The sequence below is a fragment of the Myxine glutinosa genome, chromosome 1 (assembly GCF_964187855.1).
Source record: "Myxine glutinosa chromosome 1, kmMyxGlut1.1, whole genome shotgun sequence".
In the NCBI taxonomy this organism is placed as follows: Eukaryota; Metazoa; Chordata; class Myxini; order Myxiniformes; family Myxinidae; genus Myxine; species Myxine glutinosa.
This window is the reverse complement of record NC_136261.1, coordinates 198,125,853-198,148,019: the sequence shown is the minus strand read 5'-3', so window position 1 is coordinate 198,148,019 and position 22,167 is coordinate 198,125,853. Positions and strand designations below refer to the sequence as shown.

Sequence of the window (22,167 nt, the reverse complement as noted above, 5' to 3'; positions counted from 1 at the left end):
ACCACGGAAGCACGCCTCGCTTGAGAGGCATGGCTTTCGGTTTGCGTTTTGCTTTATAAGGCGCGATAAATGGGCTTTTGAGTGTTAGCGGTTCATGGCGTTGACGGTTCATGACGGTTCATGGCGTTGACGGTCAAAAACCCATTACATCAATTTTACCAGGCACTGTACAGTAAGTACAGTGGACACCAAATGCACGGTGGAAGGCTAGAAGTAGAAGATCGTCCAAGACAAGTGAGAATAAGCCATACTTTGGAGATGACGTCATTCGCTGGTCCGATAACCAAAGATGTGGTATAAAAAACCAGGTGAGCTAACAATGCAGCAATGAAGGAATTCGGCCAAGGCACCGGCACACAACGACCTACCTACATCGAAAGACTCAATGCCAATGGTGACAGAAGCCAAGACGGCCGGCTTAAACACCGCCGAAAGACCACGGTGTACCAACTTACGATGCAGAACATCTTGCACTTAATATGATGACAACAGGTGCCATCCTCTGACGTACCATTACAGGTACAGGTACAGTACACGTGAGCACAGAGCAAAAGTTCACTGAAACCGAGATTAAGAAAAAAGAAAAAACACCTCGTGGTCCGTGCTCGATATCCGAGTTTCAATCTTTTCAAACACATGATGCTCTCGGTCACGGTATCTCCTGCGAGCTGCTTCTCCTTCAACCACACAAACAACAACTTCTCCATATCTTCATGGATAGAGGTCCAGTTTATTTCTTTACATTCTCTTGTATTATGTACAGTATATACGAGGTCGTGCTTGTTTATACATTATTTGTTATTTATAAAGTACATTTTTGTTATTTAAAAGCACCTAACAAAAAAAATTGGTGTTTTTTTTTTGAGGCTGGAACGGATTAATAGCATTTCAATGCATTTGAATGGGAAAATTTGCTTTGACTTACGAGCGATTTGGCTTACGAGCTCCGTCACGGAACGGATTAAACTCGTAAGCCGAGGTACCACTGTATATAGTACGGGCATGCCCTAGTTCTTTTCAAATGGAGTAACTCTCCCCCACACTCTTTAATCTGTTCATGCACGACATTCCACAACTACCTGAGAACATACAAATAGCCTCGTATGCGGACGATATAACCATCACCTATACACGCAGCAACATCAACACCGCCACAGCACAACTTCAACCTTTCCTCAGCACCCTACAAACCTGGCTCACCATCAACAGACTAAAAGTAGCCCATCACAAACTTTAAAATAGCATGCACACCCAGGACGAACCCACTTTGGGCACTCACAGGCACAGACTTCGGACACCACAAAGAAACAACATCACTAACATACAAACAGTACATTAGATCAATCATAAACTATTCCAACTCATCTTGGGCCTCCAGCCTATCAAACACACATTTCAACACCCTGCAGGCCATACAAAACAAAGCCCTTCACGTCATCACAGGTTGCACATTAGTGACACCCATTGAGCACCTACACACAGAAGTAAAAATGCTAAAAATCAAAGACCACCTAGACACGAGAGGTTGACAGTTCCTTGCAATGGCAAATGCCAACCCAATCACCCATGCCACTGCATGTACAACCACCCACAGGCCCCGACACATTAAAACTACACCACAAAGACACGAGAGTGACATCCTTCATAACACCGATATATTCTGTGTGTTAGCTCTTATACAAACGAAACTCGACAACATATGCAAAAATAAAGTACGTGGAGGAGGTGGCGACTTGATGGACTTTTAGCCCGCAGAACTACACGGATGTGTAATATAGCTGGTCATTGCCTCCACTCAGTTTGATGCGTTCCAAAAAGATCTTCTCGACAAACCAGTGGGTTTCACCATTTACGAGCTACTTGTTGAGGGATGCAAATACGAGGCCGTATCCACCAGTAAGTGCCTACACACCAGCCTAGCTGCATCCAATTCAAAGATCCCCTAAAGCCCGTTTGATTTGCTGATTAGTCACATTTGGAAGGCAGTGACGAGGCTACGCGAGTCCATAGGCCAAAGCTGTCCAGAAAAGGCATAAGTAACGATTGGGACCAAGACACAGCTCGTGACAGACTCGCACCAACTCGGAGTAGTGCAAGCCCCGAGCGACACAGTATGACCACCAGATCAGGTAAACCAGCTAGATATAGCGATTGAGACCATGATATATATGTCTATTGCCTCACCGAAGAGCAACATTCTGTAAGTTAACTGATGCAACATTGTGTTGTTAATGTGTTGCTACCTGTTCTTTCATGGAAAATTTGAATGCGGCACATGCATGTGTATCTGTTTATCCTGAATGTTTATTTTCAAAAGGGGGGAAATGTAGTGCTATGAAGGAACTGCTTTCATTTGCGGATAACGCGGGTCAACACAAGAACTGCGGGCAGTTGTTGGTGCTTAGGTCACGTATTACTTCATTGAAAAGGAATAAAATGTAATATAAACAAGACCGAAAGTCCAACAGCGGCGTAGCCGAGCTTGTAAAATATTATAAACCACAAACACATGATTAGCTTTTTAAACAGTCACTAATGCTGTTTATAACATTCAACAAAGAAATTTGGAGGAATCCAGACATCCATGAGGTAAGCTTTACTTACAGAACTGAGGGAAGATCTACTGTAATCTAGATTATACCCCACAAGGGTTGGGTACGTACCGTTTTGTTGGGAGACACGTAACGCCGATGCTTTCGATATTTGATGGTCATTTTAACAATCGGTTTGTTTGTGTTTCACACTGAATGAAAAACGTAAAGGTAGAGCATAGCTATTGTGATATATGACAGATTCGACGATATGTTCGCCGCCATACCGCCGTAATCACATCAGATGTAATCACATCACGCTGTCATGTGACCAGATCCTCAGCTCTGATTGGTATACGTTTGAGGGGACATACATACTGACCTGCGATTCCCCTCGGTGAAGACCGGGAAATCACGAATAGCAATTGAGCGTTACTTTGAGGCATTCGGTTCAATAGCGGATTTTATATCGACACGCAGGAGGAAGAAAGAAGAAGCTGGAAGCTTTTACCTGACGCGATCTCGCCGGGCAGTTTTCAAAGCCTGCAGGAAATAAACTCACATGAAAACGGATTTAGAATATACAGGGAAAATAATATAAGGATTTATTTTCAACGGAATGCCAGGACAAAGGAAACACGATAAACAAAACTCCTAAATTGGGATCCCTCACACCAGACTTATAACACACGCGAGGGGAGAATTTAAATGAAAATAAAAGCTGTGTGTGTGTGTGTGTGTGTGTGTGTGTGTGTGCTCAGCCACTCGGGGTCTCGTCGGCTCATCTGGTGCTTTGGCAGGAACTGCCCAGTCATTGGTGGGAAGTAGACCTCGGTCCGCCTCGTTCACGCGTTGCCAGGCCTCACCGGTCGTCTCGCTCGCCCCTGCCTCGTCACGCTCCAGTGGCAAGCCGTGCTTGTATGCTCGCCACTCGCACAGAGAACCCAACTCTTCGTCCTCGCTCAACCGTCTTCCACCAGAGTCCGGAACCAAGAGGAGAGAGTCGATGGCGGAGGAAGGCGTGAGGGGCCAGCGCCAGCGGGAGAGAAGACAAGAGAGTAAGTCCAAGGCAAGAGGGGAAAATGTCAGTCAGAGCGTTATTTTATCGACGGAGTCGTGACGTCATCAGTCCTTTTCACCAACCCCCGCAGGCCACCCGCACTTGGCCCAGTTCTCCACCAATGGCCGCGTCACTTCTCTCATGCCATCGGTCGGTGGCCAATCAGTGCGTCGCTTCCTTCCACCAATCAGCGGGTCGCTTCTTGCTCCGTGGCGACCAGTCATGGCTCCCTCCTTCTCCTGGCCTTTGGTTGGTCGACTCCTGCCCAATAGCGAGCCCTTCTGGGCGTGGCTCCCAGCCTGCCTGTGCTATGTGAGTCTGCCAAGTCGGGTTTGTCAGCCCAAGTGTGTCATCTGGCTTCCGGTTCGTTTTATTGTGGGGGGGGATTTATTTAGTGTGTGTGGTGCTTTTGGGCCTGCTTAGTGTCTATGTATGGTGCCCTAAGGGACAAAGGATAGATCACAATGTCTCACAAACAGGGGAATTAGCATAATCCCTACTAGCACAAGGCCATCCTCGTATGACCACAAATATACAAGCTTAATCCGACATCCGGGCTAAACACTAAACAGGTCCCTGAGTTATGTACATCGAAATGGTTCTTTCTACCCCCGATCATCGGAGCTTCTACCTATACAGATCTACCTGAATCTATATATCACTACCCCAAAATTCATAATTCATAACAATACATACATACATACATACATACATACATACATACAGACGGACAAACACTGTTCTAGACGAATTTTCCCTATGGGCTACGCCGTAAAAATTTTTACATGATGTTCATGATCTTTTTCAGACATCTGACACTGAGATGGATTTGAAGGATTACGGGACACCGAACTCAAGCTGGACTTCAGAGACATTGAATCTGTACAACAAGTTTTTGAATGACTCATGGATAAAGCTTCCAAGCACAAGAAGATATGTACAAATGGGAAAATTTGAGGGTGAGTATAAGAAACATACAATTTTATTTAACACTATCACTTGTACGCTGAAAAAACCGGTGTAGTCCAAGTCGAAACTTTTTTTTCTGAAAGTCCAGGCCTCAACTTTTACTCCGGATCGACTTATCTACGGTTTATGACATTGAATTGAATAAATAAGTTTTTAAAATTTTGCTTGATGGGGGACGATTATAGGATTAGAGGGATTAGTGACATTTGAAATTGACGATTTGTGGTTTTAAATTATTTTTGTATTACAATTTACAGACCATAGATTAGAGACTTCCTCTTTTCTTCCTCTTCCTCCTGGCAAAGTTTGGAATGGAAGGAGGAATGTGTGATGAGTTGAGTTATTGTTGTTGTCGTTGTTGATAAGAGAGACCGAACTCTCTTATCTGTCTCCCTCTTCCAAATCCTGATGGCGTCTGGTCAAATCTGTTTCTGGTGTTTGTTCCCCCTCCATCCCCTCCCTCACCTCAAACGGCTTAATGGCTGACTCCACACGTGAAAAAGCTGAATGCCTCAACTCTGTGTTTGCCTCTAAATCTTGTGTCCCAAACCCATCCCTCTCTGTACCCACCGTACCCAGTCGTACCCAGCTGCTCCTGGACTCTGTGTCCTTTCCTCCTGACAAGGTGGAAAAGTTTGTCAACCCTCGACTCTGATTCTGCAACTGGTCCTGACGGCATCAGCCCACGGGTCCTAAAATCCTGTTGTTCCGCTCTTTCACTCCCTCTTTCTGTTCTCTTCACCCTCTCTTTTGCTCAAGGCCATCTGCCATCTGCTTGGAAATCAGCCAACATCACCGCTTTGCACAAAAAAGGTGCAAAAAACAGATCCTAGCAACTACAGACCAATCAGCCTTCTCCCAATTATCAGCAAAGTCATGGAATCCATCATTGCTTCAGATATGAAATCTTTCCTCTTCTCCAATGGCTTGATCTCTGATCATCAATTTGGTTTCAGACCTGGTCACTCTACTCTGGACATGTTGCTTCTGCTTTCTCAACAATGGATGGAGGTCCTCAACGCCAAACAGGAAATTAGAGCTGTCTCCCTTGACATTTCACATGCCTTCGATACGGTCTGGCACCCTGCTCTGCTCACCAAACTCTCCTCCTTTGGTATCCATGGAAATCTCCACGCATGGCTGGCGGACTTCCTCTCTGGTCGTAGTCAACGTGTGGCCCTGAATGGGTTTCTCTCATCTCCTCTTCCTGTTCAGGCTGGAGTTCCCCAAGGTAGTGTTCTGGGCCCTGTGCTTTTTCTGGTCTTCATCAATGATCTCTCTGACTCTCTTAAAAACCCTCTCTATCTCTTTGCTGACGACTCTACTCTCTGTCGCTCCATTCCTCATCCCTCAGATCGGCAGTCTGCAGCCTCCTCACTCTCTGCAGACCTGGACAAAATCACAGACTGGGCATCCAAATGGAACATGTCTTTCAATCCTGATAAATCTCACACTCTTACGATGTCTCTCCGAAAAGACCGACTGGACAACCCTCCCATCCACTTTCTGAATAATCCTCTCCAAGAAGTTCTGTCACTCAAGCTTTTGGGTCTCACTATTTGCCATGATCTTTCCTGGGAAAACCACATTTCAAATCTGGCCTCCAAAGCCAGTCGCCGACTGGGCATCCTCTGTCGTGCGAAGTCCTTCCTTGGCACACCTGAGCTCCTCACCACATACAAGGCTTTCATCCGCAGCTCTATGGAATACTGCTCTCCCCTCTGGTCTGGTGCTCCTGCCTCACACCTAGCTCGTCTTCAGGCTGTTGAAACCAAAGCGTTCAGAATCATTGGAATCTCCCGCGATGAAGCTAACTCCAAGGGCCTTTCACTCACTCACCGCAGGCAGGTTGGTGGTCTTTCCGTCTTCTACCGACTCCTCTCTGGCCTTCCCCCCCCAGCTCTCTCTGGGCTCTGTCCCCCAAATATTCCTACAGGTCGCACAAGATCTGCCTGCAACCCTCTTATGGTTAAACTGCCAAAATCAAGACTTTCTGCTCACCTTCACTCCTTCATTCCTCTTTTCTCCCGCCTCTGGAACAAACTCCCTCACTCTCTTCAATCCCACTCCAGCCTCCAGGTCTTTAAAACAGCTGTTCACCACCATCTCTTATCCTCCCCTATCCAAAACCTTGATCTTTTCTACCCCTGCTAATTTCGGTCCCCTTGTGTTTTATACCTCTCCCCCCCCCCCCTTCCCATGCCTCCTCCCCCCCCCCCTTCCCATGCCTCCTCCCCCCAAGCCCTCTCCCTCCCACACTTCTTCCTGCTCTCAAAAGTTGTGGTTGTGTGCTTCCCCTTCTCTCCCCATCTTGTCTTCCGCTCCCTCTTTTTGTATATTTTGTTTGTCTGGTTGTTTTGTTAGTGAAATAAATGTTAGCTCTTTCACGAGCCTCGATTCAGTATACAAAAAAAAATAAAAAAAATAATAGCCCTGGACAATTCTCTCGAACAAGCCCGCGTCACAGATACAGCCGATCGATCTTGCAGAAGCGACCCAGAAATCCCCCACATCCAGGATGGTGTACCCCACCCTCACAAAGTCAGGTCAGGGCCACAACAGAGTTAGAGAGAGAAAAAGAGAGGGAATGAAAGAAAGAGAGAGAAAGAAATAGAGACAAGTAAAGATACATTCAAAGTACACCGCCCCCATGCCAAATAATTAAATATCCTACAGCCCGGCATTGCCGGGGCGCCTCGGGCGCCCGGCAATACTGCAGTGCAGCTCATTGAGGCTGCATTGGGAGGGAGAGGTGTACACTAATTGATTGATTAATTGTATAATTAAAATCAATAAAAGATTATCACAAAATATTTTCATAATCAATTGGCTAATAGCATAACTAAACCACTTGTGCTTCATCCGAAGATGTATCTTTTAGAAATTTAATTAAATAAGTAATTTATAAAAAATTTAATAATTAATTGATTACTCAATAAATAATTAATCGATTAATCAATAAATAATTAATAGATGAAATGATTAATCAATAAATCAAAAATATCCTTGATAGCCACATCACTTGGTCACTGTCATGTCCAAATATTAGCTTCCCAGCTCAAAAGGTGCCTGAGATATTGGCCAAATGAGAAAGAAAATAAATAAATGATTAATAATGAAAATAAATAAATAATAATCATGAAAAAATTAAATTATTAATCAATTCGGTCACAGAACACAGAAACCACCACCATTTCATCAGAATCTGTAACTGAATATTTTTTTTTTTTTTTAGTAATTAATCGAATAATTAAATAATTAATCGATTAATTGATTGATCAATAAATCAAAAATATCCTTGATAGCCACATCACTTGGTCACTCATGTCCAAATATTAGCTTCCGAGCTCAAAAGGTGCCTGAGATATTGGCCAAATGAGAAAGAAAATAAATAAATGATTAATAATGAAAATAAATAAATAATAATCATAAAAAAATTAAATTATTAATCAGTTTGGTCAGAGAACACATAAACTACCACTATTTCATCAGAATCTGTAACTTAAAAAAAAAAAACATTTTTGTCATTAATCGAATAATTAAATAATTAATCGATTAATTGATTAATTAATAAATCAAAAATAGCCTTTGCAGCCAAATCACCTGGTCATTGGCATGTCCAAATATCAGCTTCCTAACTCAAAAGGTGCCTGAGTTAATGGTCAGAAGAGAAAGGAAATTTGATTAATTAAATAAGTACTTAATTAATCGCTAATAATTAAAATAACTCCTCAATTTATTGATTAATCAAAAAACAAAAAATACCGTTTTTTACAAAGGACTTGCTCACTATTGTGCCGAAATTTCAGCTTCCTAGCTCAAAGGATGGCTGAGATATCGTCCGGACAAACAACAAACAAACAAGAAAACAAGAAAACAAACAACGAGAGTGAAAACTGAGTACTCTCTTTCAGCGTGCGTCACTGCCGAGCCCCCTTCGGTGCCCGGCAATGACGATTTGCAATGCCTGGAGACGGCATAGGAAAGGTGCGGTGTACAAAAAGAGACATGGACAAGAGGGAAAGAGCCGGTCCATGTGGACAGATCGGCACTCTAACCCTGACCGTACTGCCCTAACGAATCCAGGCAGCAGGGAAGAATGGGGAATATTTGGCCTCTGACTTGCATTGGGGGGTACAACCACTGCGAAGAGGCATCCCCGATAGTTGTGATGAGTTGTCTTGTGTGATCAAGTGTGAATGAGTTTTTAGAGATTGAAGATTGAGTGCATGGTACGAGGATGGTGTTTTTGAGTGGAGCAGAGTATGCCCCACTGTGGACAAACCCTCACCTTTATTGGTGTTAGATCAGATGGGGTTCAGATAATTTGGTGCAGAATGTCGTTCTGCTGTTGGTGCTGCGAGTAGAAAATTTTTGTTTTGCGGAGTGCAGAAGGGCATTGACAGTCTGGGAGTGTGGCTCAGCGAGTATCCCGGCCCTGAGTGTGCATTGCACCAGGCGGTAATCAAGGTGGAGCCCAGAGAAGGGCAGGGGAAGTACGGCATGGACTGAGTACCCAAAAGTGGACTCAAGTGCCACATGCCAGGAAGAGAACTATTGGGGGAGGCCAGGGAGTTCCACCCATGACTCAGTAATTAAGGAGGGTTGGTCGGGGTTTGGGGGAGGGGGTCTATGCAACCAATGACCCAGCAGCACGGGATGCCAAATTTTGAGAAAGCAGGGAGATCCTGTGAGGAGAGCCACATTGCCCAGCCGCGATGTTGTGCGGAGTCACAGAAGGAATTTTCAAGATGAGGTCCAAACTTGTTAGAGAACCAACACTCTGATCTACAGGTATATTGGTTGCATAGAACCACTGTATAGGGGAGGGGGGTAGTTAATGATAAAAGAAGAAGAGTTTCATTGGAAATCTAGGATAGAGTATGGATGGTCCCCCGTTGTACCATTTTTAATGTCTGCAGCCTCTGGAATAACGGAGTGTGGTAATTGGGTTTTGAGTGGACCCATTGTGTCCCAATTTTTAGTGTATGGATATGCATGTTGGGAAGCGAATCAGGTTTCCACAACGAAGAAAAGGAGTAACAAGCGTTTATTGATCCATCATGTACACAGCTGCGGAGAAGAGCCAACATATACTGCACAAATGGACAGCGTGCCTCGTTGACCCACCTAGAGAATAAGCGGACCGAGGTCCGTTTATATAAGAAAGCATATCCACAAGATCTCCGCTGAAAGTGGGCTCAAACAAAGGAAATCAGCGGGCTTAATCCCTCCCACCGGGGGTCCCTTCCTGTGGCCTCGAGGGAGTGGAGCTTAGAGTTCTTATCACGCGGAGCAGATGTTTTCTCCAAACTCAAAGAAATGGCCGGAGGTTGGAGGTTATATTTCACACGTTGGAGTGGCCGGCCTTTGATTAGTTTACATTCCTGGCCGAGGTTAGATCGTAAAACATGTTCAAAGCAAGAGTGAGAAGTAACAGGCTCGACTCCAGCACGTAGGAGAAAGCGAGCGTTCTCATTGGAATATAAATGGTGAAGCAAGCATCTCTTATTAACTACAAAATAACGATTATACTTAAGCCTATAACAAAGGTTTATACAAGAATAAAATCATGTGACCGACATGCACACCTCCCATCAGGCTACTCTGCCAGAGATCCTTGTGAGGCCACGTCACCGCATTGTGTTTATCGTCACGTGCCTTAATTTTCCTCCCTGGAGGTACAATATTGTCCTGTGGACGACTCTATTAAGACAGAGCGTCCAGGGATGCCTAATCGAGCTTACTTTGAGGCGTTTCCAATTGATGGCGGACGATACGCGAGCAGGGGGGTTTGGGGGAGAATGCCCACTTACCTTCACGGCCCCGCGCAGTCTTCACCTGCAAATTAATAAATCAAACCAAAAACGGATGTAAAATGTACAAAAAGAAATATTTATTAACGGAACCCGAGAACAATGGACGCGACGATAAATAACTAAGACCTAGGTTGGGATACCACTCACAGACTTCAACAACAGCACAGGGGAAGGAAGTAAGCAAATAAATCGTTGTGGGCTGTGGGTGCATCTTATCTGTCTGGATGTGGTCGTCAGGAATTGTCCGGGATGGTCAGCTCCAAGCGCAGTCGTCCGACCGCGCTCCGGTCGGCGCGAACCCCGGCCTCGCTGCACGGTCCGTCCCACGCCACACAGCACAGCACAGCACTTGCACGCAGGCACCAGGAGAGGATGAACAACAGGGGAGGATGATCGTCGGCTCTCGATCACCAAGGTCCAAACGGGAACGAGAAGCAAAGGCAGAAGGGAGGTCCAAGCAGGAAGGAAGCCAAAACGAGAAGAGGGAAAATGTCGGCTCGCCCGTCGTTTTGTCACTTGTCCTCTCACATCAGCTCTCTCCCCCCCCTCCAAACCAGTGCGTCGCTTGCTCGTAGCCTTTTGCACCTTCTCACGTCACCGGTGCTTCTCCTCCAACCAGTGCGTAGCTTCTTGGTCGTGGTTTCGCGCCTTCCGCACTGATTGGCTGTGGTGTCATTGGTCTGTGGCCAATCAGTGTGGCACGTCCTTCACCTTCCTTACCCCCAATCACGGGGAAGCTTTCTGTCCCTTCCCTGACCAATCACACATCCTTCCCTACTCTGCCAATCGGTGGCCTGCTCTTTGCTCGCCCCTCCCCCCTGTCAGTCACGAGCCTTCCTGGGTGTGTCTCTCAGCCTGCCTGTTCGATGTATCATCGCCATCGTGTAACATTGCGCGGCCGCTTGCTGTCTGCTCTTCTGTTCAGTTTTATCGTCTTGTGGCGGACGGGGATTTAATTAGTGTGTGCACTAATGGATCTATCCAATGTATGTGATGTGTTGCCAAAAGGATGATCACAGAGGGGATGTCACACAATGGAATTAGCGTAATCCCTACAACTATTTAACATGCCCCATTCCTCGTAATGGGGACAAAGATGCACCTTAATCCGAACAAACGGGCTAGACGGGTCCCTGACTTTTACTGTACATCGATGTGGTTCTTCTTCTTCACGGCATCGGAGCACCTACCTATGCAGAACTACCTGGATCTATATATGCCCTACCAAACCAACATAACAGTATGTTAGTTTATGGGATTAGTGGGTTCCGGGAGAGAGAGATCGTTTAGCATGGTTTAGAGGGACAGCATTCAAGATAATGGAGTAAAGGGTCAAGGTTAGAGTTAGTTCAGAGGGATTAAGGCGGGCAAGTGTAGAGATAGTAGGGCTGAAGCCAGTGAATGATCTGCTACTACACTCCTGCCCCCATGACAGTACGAGTGCATCACTGGGCCTGCCCTACAACATATGCTGGTCCTGCATGCCTTTTCTTGCTTTAACATGCCATGTACCTTACCATGCCACTTGCATTGCCATCTGCCTCACCATGCCATCTGTGTTGCCATGACCACTCACCTGCTGTGCCTTGTTGTTCAGGCCATTTGAGAGCCGACAAGGTTTTTGTTCAGGGTGGGCCACGTGGGCCGAGAGACACCCGAGTGAGCGGCCACCTGTTCATTGTTGTGGTCACTATTTCATTGTTGCGGTCGCTTGTTTATCGTTGCAGCCACCTGTTCATCATTGCGGGCTATATGGACTGAAAACTCATCTTTGCACTGAGCGGCCACATGGCCCTTGTTGTTATGGCGGGCCCTCCAGGCCAAAATAACTCTCTTTTTGAGGCGCCTGCGATACTGAGAGCCAGAGCACACGCACACCATGATAGTAGAAGGTTCAATGTCAGACGGGGTGGGGCGGGGGGGGGGGGGTGGTTGGGGGGGGATATACGTACGTGTAGCCTTAGTTACGCAATGCATTTTGTTTCATATTTTACTGACATGGGAACATGAACCTGTAAAACTTGTATTTTCTGACACTAGGTTTAGATTAAGGGGAGTTGTGTTGTATGATAACTGGGCCCTTTGAACTTGAAAACAGCCTCAGTCGAGGTGTTACGGTTTTGGACCTCTGTGGTGAAAGAAGCACACACACAAAGAATAAACCTAGTTATTTCATAGTATTCTGTTTAGCTTTTAAGTTTTGAGTACAGTATATTGCATTCATGTGGGCAGATATGCGTTGCGAGTGTGTAGTTAGAAATCCAATGTGTCAATTTCTTTTTGTATTCCCATTTCCCGCATTGCGCATCACAAACACCTTCTCTGCTAAAGTTCCATGATGAGGCCATGCCATCTGCTCCCAGCCCTCATTGCAAATGTTGTCAAACCAGCTCAGACCGGTTTGGTAAGGATCTAAGGCTAGAACTCAATCTGAGAGAAATACCCGAAAGCCAATCTCAAGATGTCATCAGAGGTCGGAGCACCAACAAACCAATCATGTACAAGGGGAGGATCCTCAGGCAAGATCTCATTCTCCATCCTTCATCTATCTATAATTCCAGTAATCTCTGTGTGTGTGTATGTGTGTGTGTATGTCTGTGTGTCTGACCGCTGTTTCTCGACAACCACGGGTCCGATATACTTTAAACTTGCCAGGTATATTGCTGGGGACCCGAGGATGTGCCTTTTCAAGGTTTCATATTAATCGGAGAAGTAGTTACCGAGCTATGTCCAAAAAACGATTCAACCAATCAGAGAGCAGCGAGTTATCACGTGTGCCGAACGTGCCGAACAGACTCTGCCTCGGACGGCACATTTGAGAGCGTATTCATTTATTTCACGTTGGCAAACTATGTTGCCGCTATGTTGGCGTTAAACTATGTTTTAAAACTAATTAAAACTAATTTGCGATTCTTTCGCTTTCCTGCGCGTTTGTGCACGCTATGGCGATTTCTTTACCAAACTCCGCAAGCCGTTCGCTTTGGACCAAACCATTTCATGTAAATAGAGGGGGGGGGATTGTCACCGTACTCGCAAGCCGTTCGCTTTGGACCAAACCATTTCATGTAAATAGAGGGGGGGGATTGTCACCGTACTCGCAAGCCGTTCGCTTTGGACCAAACCATTTCATGTAAATAGAGGGGGGGGATTGTCACCGTACTCGCAAGCCGTTCGCTTTGGCTTTGCGAATGGACCAAACCATTTCATGTAAATAGAGGGGGGGGATATAATTTTAGATATATATATAGTACGGGCATGCCCTAGTTACTATAATTCACCAAATGTCTGTCTGTCTGTTCCCAGGTACTGCAAAAACGGCTGAACCGATCACAACGAAATTTTGGGTGGGTAATGCTGGGACTCCCTGGAGTAAAATCGGCTTTATTGTTTTTCCAAATTTTTTTCCAATTTTCCAGTTTTTCCAAACACGATGGAATAATATTTACCGATATGAACAGGGATGTGGCTTTTATTGAAATTCTACAAATACTGTTTAGATTTTGATGATTTGCGTGTGATTTGATTTAACAGATGTTTATATAAATCGTTTAAAATGAAAAAAAGCCTTCAATTTCTGATATTTTGCCTTTTCATTTGGGCCTCCCAATTGAAGCCCCACCCGTGGGGCGGGTACCGTTGCTAGTTTATTTAATCCACAGACATCCAACACCTCTCGCCATTTCACACCTTTGCATCGGGAATCGCTCGTCACACTACGCCGCCTCGTTACATCACCGAGTCACTTCGCCTAATTCCTCCCGTGTTTTCCTGCCAAAACGTGAGTGTGAGGAGTCCGGATGCAAGACCATTTGCCAGAACCATTGGACAGCGCTAGTTCAACCGGGCTGGTGCAAAGTGTGAAGGGGCATGATGTATGACCCCATCTTCTTTCTCTCATCTTATCGTGCCCCTTCCCCATCTCTTTTCCCCGGATGCATGTTGGTAGCAGGCTGAAATGTCGGACAAGGCTGGTTGGATGTTTCATGGATGTTTTAATTGTTATAATTAAAAATAATTGTATGTAATAGTTAATGTCAATATTAAACGCCACTATAATTCATGATTGCCAATACTCCTCGAGCTGTTGATACTAAATTTGTGAAATGGAAATGCTTTATTCTGTACATGGCTCCATTTGGATGCTGGATATGACCAACTTAACTGACATTATTTGGAGCTTACAGTATGTGAATATAGTTTGTTGGCTCAAGTGTGCCAACAAGTGCAATTATTGCACTCTTTATTCTTGTACAGCACCAATATGCCAGAAATGGGTTCTATGAAAATTGTACTTTATGCTGTCGATTCATTTTTAACTCAACTGGACTACCGTCCAGTTGAGTTCATCACATCCTGAACCCTCGCGTCCATCATCTGTCGTCTGTCGTCCGTTAACTTTTCGATGTTAACACTCCAGCGTCCACAAATATCAACCGATTCTGATCAAACTTGACATGCAGTATCCTTACCCCAAGGACCAGGGTGGTATTACATTTCAGCCCGATCTGTTGAAAAATGGCGGACTTAGGCGACCATTTTGTTTTTGGTCATGAAAACGACGTTAACACTCTCGCGTCCACAAATATTAACAGATTTTGATCAAACTTAGAATGTTTAACCCTTACCACACAAGGTAGGTTGCTATTGCATTCCAACCCGATCCGTCACAAAATGGCCGCCTACACTATATTTCTGCAACATTGTTGCAAAGTGTAACATTGTATCAATTGTAAAACAAGGACAAGTATAAGGATACAAGGACCTTAAAATTATTACACAAGGTTGTTGGCTTTTCATTTAAGTCAAATCTAGTACAGACAACTGACTAACCTACTTTAATGTTGTCCAGTCAGTTCAGTTGAGTTCTGCTTCCCTGGAAGCTCGAGTTTTAACATGGAGTAAATACAAGTATTGTGGGGAAAAAAAAAAGATATCTCTCTGAAAAGTAAACATTTTATTGCCATCTGATGTCAACTGTATTTTAAACACTGAAATTGCCGGATTGACCCTGTAGTTATCATACAAACGGTAAAGTAGATGGGTCGCAATAAAACGTCTTGAGAGAATAAAAGACTGGTTGTTTCGAGAAACCTGGGCTTGGCACTAAAAAGAGGCAATCTCTCAAGACACGATCTACTCTACCTTCTTATAATTGTGTGTGTGTGTGTGTGTGTGTGTGTGTGTGTGTGTGTGTGTGTGTGTGTGTGTGTGTGTGTGTGTGTGTGTGTGTGTGTGTGTGTGTGTGTGTGTGTGTGCGTGCGTGCGCGTCAAACACCAGTCATGCCCGAACTACTGGGACAATTGCCACCAAACTTGACACATAGAACAAATTGGACGTCCTGTTGAACATAGGCTACATGGGTTTTTTTTACCATTAATAATGATATTGCTCAATTAAATTCGAAATTGCATTGTGGTGGGTTGTGGGTGTGGCCTCGACGGCACCCGTTCCCACCCCTGCCCTAACGACAAACCCGAGTCCCCCACCCTCTCCACTTCACACCTCCGAGCCCAAAACAATGAGACTTGTGTGAGAACCGTGCTATTCCATTGAGATCCCTCCCCTCTGAGGTGTGCTCCTTGACCTGCTTCATTCCCATCGGAGGTAACCTCCCGTCTGCAGACAATGGCTCAGATGCACCACTAATGTGCAGTTGTGAAAGACTTGCCCCAGCTGACCTACGAAAGTGGGGTTACCATATTTAAACTTCCAAAACAAAGGACGCTCTGGAGTGTTCATGTATTATTGGTGTGTGTTATTGAAGGACTTGCCCTGGAAGGACTCGTGCGAGACTTGGGCCGGGGATTTCCCTTCAGCCAACCTGATGGGAACGCAGGACTAATGGTTGTGGATGTTGGAGAAAGGTAGGAGTCTCCTTTGGCATTCTCTGAGGGACTTTGTTCAAACATTTTCTGCAGTCTGTTACGTGCTCCTCCCTGACCCCCTGGTCACGGTGTACCTCCGAGCCCCGAAAGGAGTCACGGCAGAAAAATATGTTATCCTGTGTCTAAAAATCAATGGTGAAACCACACCAATTGCAAATAAAAATTGTATTAAAAAATCACACAAAAAACAGTACAACACTAATGGGAATCAAGAGTACAATCAATATCTCCTATGATGGTACCATCAGCTAATATGCATAAGGTAACTCACTGTACTCCAAGTGAGTGGCAATGAACCTTCCCCAATGTCTCTATATTCCCGTCTTCGAGCTCAGAGATGGTCCCCTCCAGTGATCAACGGAACGATGTCGAATCGAAACCAGAATCTCGTTCAGAGGACAGGCACAGACACGCCGCCCAAAACGGCACAAAGGTGCACGTGGCCCAAAGCGGAGAAAAAGGTCACGTGGTTAAAGCAGCACCAAGGCGCACTCGCAGCGACTGGGAAATCCAAAGGCACCTTCCAGGTATGAACTTTCACTGTTCAGGTCGGCGAGCCGCAAAGTAATCGTCAAAAGCCTCGGTGCCCACCCACACCACTGATACGTCTGAAAACGGTGGAAACGGTTGACGAAGCAAGGAAAGTTTGCTCGACGCACGAAGCGCACGAGTCAAAATGGCCGACGGCTCGTGGTTCTCGAGTGTTCGCGACCCAGCGATGATTCTTCGGAATCTAACGCCAAACCGGACACGCAGGATGATCCGTCACAGCAATACCAACTTTATCGCAGGAATTTCTTTTTCCCAGGAAACCCAAAGTACGTGACTCTTGCTCGACAACGTTCGTTCAGACCGCAAAGCAACCCGCTTCTTCTCCGACTCTCTCGCTCCGCCCTCTCCTCTTCTCTCGCGTCGTCTTCCGGTTCGGTTTACTGTATCATTTAAAGTTAACCTTTTTAACTTTTGATAACTGTTCATGAACCATAAACCTTTTGAAGATAATAATAGTACATAATATCAGAAATATGTCAAGTGGGTGAAAACCACAACAACGGAAGTGACTAATCCGTAACAAGTCAGTGTCAGTTCCCCCCACACCTCCCCCCAACCCGCACCCCCTCCACCCCCCCCCCCCCCCCCCCGACATGGCCATTCTTTGGAGGTAGAGTGATGCCATTTTTGGATCGTTTTGTGATGTCCCGGTGGGTGCGTCAGTCCAGGTGCACGTGTCCTCACTCTCGGACTGGGTGGTGGTCATGGGGCACCGTTTCCTCCCTGGTTCGGAAATGTGGGACTTGTCTGAAAATTATGTGGCTTGGCTGAGATATGCATTTGGAAGGGGTTTCTTATAAATAAAAATGTGTTTTTTTGAGGGACTTTATCGTGTTGTATTTTTCCGAAGTTTAAAACTTACTTTGACAACAAGTGTATTGATTTGAGTCCTCTGTGTCCAGACCCTGGTGGAGTGATGCAGTACATTATTCCCAGGGTATTTGTATTTGGGTTTTATCGATCTTTGTATTCGGGTGGAAGGGCTCTGTGGCTGGAGTTTGAATCCTGCTTGCCAACCCCTCAGGAGTGTGGAGTTCAATGGTCGTTGGTCTGGTCCAGTCACACTCCCCTCCTTGCATCCCCGGCCCAGCCGCTGCCCCCACCCAGGCGGTTCTTCTGCACCCCACGGGCCACCGGTTTTTCTCGCCCCAGCGGTTCCCCTGCCCGCCGGCTCTCCTGCCACCCCTGCCCCGACGGTTCTCCTGCCTCACTGACTCTCATTCCTCCCCTCCCCCCTGCCCACCAGCTCTCCTGCCACCCCTACCATGACGGTTCTCCTGCCCCCTTCTCAGTTTTTCCCTGCCACGCCTCCACCTGACACCCCCCCCCCCCCACCTCCGCCCCCTGCCTGCCAGTTCCCCACTGCCCCTCCCCCCGCCCCCCGGTTCTCCGACCCTTCCCTCCCCCTCAAAATGTCAGTCTTAGAGTTCTTTTAATGTCAGGTAGTGACGTCATCAGCGCTTCTCCACCACTCAGGGCGCCGCTTCTTGCTCGCTTCTGACGTCCTCGGTGGTCCTTGCCAATCGGCGCTCAGCTTCCTCCTTGGCCTTCCTTCCACCAATCGGCAGGTAGCTTCTTGCTCCGCCCTGGCCAATCACGAGTCCCTTGGGGCGTGTCTTCGGCCTGCCTGTCTTTCATGGCAATGTAGCTGGTGTGTCCCAAATGGCAGTGTTCAGAACTGGCTTCCGGTTTGTTTTATGGCTATTATTTAGTGCAATTAATGGGCATTTCTCACTAGTGTCTACGGTGCAGTGCCAAAAGAGCCAAAGGATAAATCACATAGGGTAAGACTTACAAGGGATAATTTATCATTATGCCCTAATCTAGTTAACATGCTAGATTACAGGGACAGGGACGAAGATACACCTTACTCCGACATTTGGCTAAACAGAACTTATTACAGGTGATGGTTCTTACCCGACATCCGGAGCACCGACCTATACGAATGTACCTGACTCTACATATCACTACCCCCACAAACATAATAGTATTTAATTACGTACTTTTTCAATATCCGTTAGTTCCAGCCACAATATTGACCTTTTTTCCTCTGCCACTGAAGGTGGGTGGAGGTTATGTCTTCACCCCTGTTTGCCTTTGTCTGTTTCTTTGTTTAGTCTGTGAACAGGATATCTCAAAAAGTTACAGGTTGGGGGCGTGACAATGACAAATTCATTATATTTTGGTGAATATACTGGCTCTGGATCTGAGAATTTTATTAAACGATCCTTCACCATTGAGAGATATAGTCAAAAACATATGACAATATCTCAAAAGGTTGTGGATGGATTTTGACAAAACCTGGTGGACGAGTTGGGTTGGTGATGAGAAGAAGTTGATTAGATTTTGGTTTAAGATCTGAATGCAGATCTGGCCTATAAGTGGGATACAAAACCTGAACTGTTCAGCCTGGCGGAGGTATGCGCTCTGAGTACTGTTCTACTTTTTATTGTTTTAAAGACATTTTTGAGAATGTTAGTGTTACTCATGTTGATTGAAAAATTAACAAAACAAAACATTCCCTCTTTCACTCAGATTTGAAATCGTTTCCAAACGGAAGGTTGCTCACACGATGCACGGATGAAGAGGGCTCCATGTTTGAACATGCAATGTTCTACAATTTGGACAACGTGCGATTGGCATGTGTCGCTCAATTTGGGCCTTACGTGGAGGGTGTGCCTGGGTAAAGTGTTCTATTCATTTGCATTTATCTACTCTGCAGGAATACTACGTGCTAGCATATGTTGTCCCTGTCGCAATTAAAATGATTTTAAAGTGTTGTTGATATTACACAGTCTTGCACACGGCGGGGCCACAGCTGCACTTATAGACGAAGTTTTGGGTACGCTTGCCTTCCTTTCATTGGGCCGAGTCATGACTGTCAACTTGAATATAAACTACATAAGGTGAGCACCTGGTTTTTATGATTGTTCTTTTTTTCATCTGATTTTAAAATGGCACAAAAGTAAAATATTTATTTTGCTACCAATAATTGTCTTTATTCAGGACCATTCCCCTTCTCAAAACAATCCTGTTTGACGCAGAGTTACAATCCAAAGAAGACAGAAAAGCTACAATTATCTGCAAAATTACAAATCCTGACGGATCAATATTACATGCGGAAGGAAAAGGTTTATATTTCTACCAACAAACATGTCTACACTTCTGCTTTTAAAACATGACTATAAACAAGGTTTCTGTTGTAAATATTTAACACTTGCTAGAATGTGGAATTTGTCATTGTTGAAAATTAATTTTAATCTTCTAAATGCACTTGTTTTGCAGGAATATTTGTCTCACAGCAAAAGGATATTTGAAGTGAAACTTCAGTCCAGGTGTTACTGTGCATACACATTGATCCTTCAAAGTGGCAGCTCACTACTTTGTCTTGTCCAACATTGTTTTCATGTCTTGTTTAGTTTTTCTGGTGTGTTTAACCTCCTTTCTATGCATATTTCCCATATGTATGTTGCTCACCTCCCCATAGGCCAATTAAACTTGATACTCCTTTGATGGTCACCTCTAGCATGAGCCTTACAAACCTGTAAGAAACAAAAATGTACATTGGCAGGCATTTAAAGCTATTTGCATGGCCAATGGTTCTTATTAAGGAAAAATAATGAAAAATGAAGACATAACTTGTGACATTATTAGTGTTACTGCTTTTCAGAATGGTAAAACAAATACATAAGTGGGATATTAAATGCTTCAAATAGCAGGGAGAGGTGTTATTGGTAAAGATTTACATTTTGTAATGTTGTAAAAGTCATAAGCTTTGGTATCGTATTCGAGAAGTGGTTGGGTGTTTACTTGACTTCTATACAACAACAACAACAACAACAACAACAACAACAGGCATTTTTAAGGCCATTTTCCCTGCTAGAGCTTATATGTACTCCTGAAACGCTTGAATGAGTTAAATGTTATTGGAATGAGTTAGAAACTTTTGGGTATACTCAGGGTGTGCAAGGGAAGGTTTTGTGGTTGAGAAAATTCATAGTTCCGGGGGTTCAGTGGGCGGGGGAAGGGGGAGGATTCTCTCCATGTTACTGTAAGCATAGCGCCACCTCTGTTGGATGGGGGTATTACAAGTCATTCTAAAATACGCCAGCGATGGGAACATAATCCCATCTGTAAGGTCAGGTTCTTCACTAGTGTTGAATAATTTTACCTATCTGTACCATAGGTGTATTGACTTACAGTGAATAACCTAACCCCAAATACAACATATCACTTTCATCTAAATATTGTGGTTTGCCATTACCTTCCCAGCAGTAATGGTTGTTGGTTGGGAATCAAACCCAATGTCCGTATGTATAAATTGCATAAAGGCAGGAATTTTGAATATAAATGCACTTCATCTCCAACAAAGATGCTGTTGAATAATTCTGTCTTCAAAGTGCTAAATTATAATCTATATATATAAAACAGTGTGTGTGTGTGTGTGTGTGTGTGTGTGTGTGTGTGTGTGTGTGTGTGTGTGTGTGTGTGTGTGTGTGTGTGTGTGTGTGTGTGTGTGTGTGTGTGTGTGTGTGTGATGTTACCGATAGACTCCTAAACGGAGAGGCTCACGTACTTGATATTTGGCACAGACATGGCCATTGAGCCTGGGAAGAACATGACCGACCTAAAAAAAAATATTTCATAATATTTTTTTACCATATTTTTACCTCAGCGCATTTCAGCGAGGAATATTATGCACGGAATCTGACCGGTGGCAGAGCAGCGCGCTGATTCGCTCAGAGCGATCACGTGATGTTCCTTGCCACCATTAACTCAGTTACGCGTTCACACGTATTTCAGAGCGAAAAGCGATTGCGTTTTTTCACATTTCAGCGAGGAACATTGCCATTCACACCGCATAGGTTTTTTTTTCTTTCATCTTTAGATCCATATTTTTTTTTCAGCGAGGAATATTATACACGGAATCTGAATCGGTGGCAGAGCAGCGCGCTGATTCGCTCATTGATGACGATCACGATGACGTGATCACGAATGATGTTCGTGACGCGATCACGTGATGTTCCTTGCCGCCAGAAACTCACAGCAAGTAGCATAGATTTTAGCATGATTAGCATTTAGCATGATTTAGCATAGATAGTAGCATGTTTCACATAGATTTTTTTCAGCGAGGAATATTATACACGGATTCTGACCGGTGGCAGAGCAGCGCGCTGATTCGCTCAGAGCCATCACGTGATGTTCCATCCCCGCCGCCAGTTGGCTTCACTTTTCACGGAGTATGAGCGTTCTATATATTTTCAATTCAGTGCGCCCGACTCGCTCACGTACTTGATTTGTGGCATAGACATGGCCATTGGGCCTCCCCTCCCCTCCCCCCCTCCCCTCC

General features: G+C 45.0%; 1 protein-coding gene across 1 annotated transcript; it reads left to right on the top strand.

Annotated features, from left to right (window-relative positions):
* Window positions 1-1,541: 1,541 nt before the first annotated feature.
* LOC137432900 (uncharacterized) lies at window positions 1,542-20,336 on the top strand. The gene is made up of 11 exons (XM_068125208.2): window positions 1,542-1,712; window positions 1,800-1,896; window positions 1,983-2,129; window positions 2,318-2,397; window positions 3,253-3,589; window positions 3,683-3,903; window positions 4,400-4,550; window positions 19,353-19,500; window positions 19,613-19,723; window positions 19,824-19,948; window positions 20,103-20,336. Exons 1-11 carry the CDS (start codon window positions 1,542-1,544, stop codon window positions 20,132-20,134), a joined length of 1,620 nt encoding a protein of 539 aa, XP_067981309.2. The 3' UTR covers window positions 20,135-20,336.
* The last annotated feature ends 1,831 nt before the right edge of the window (window positions 20,337-22,167 follow it).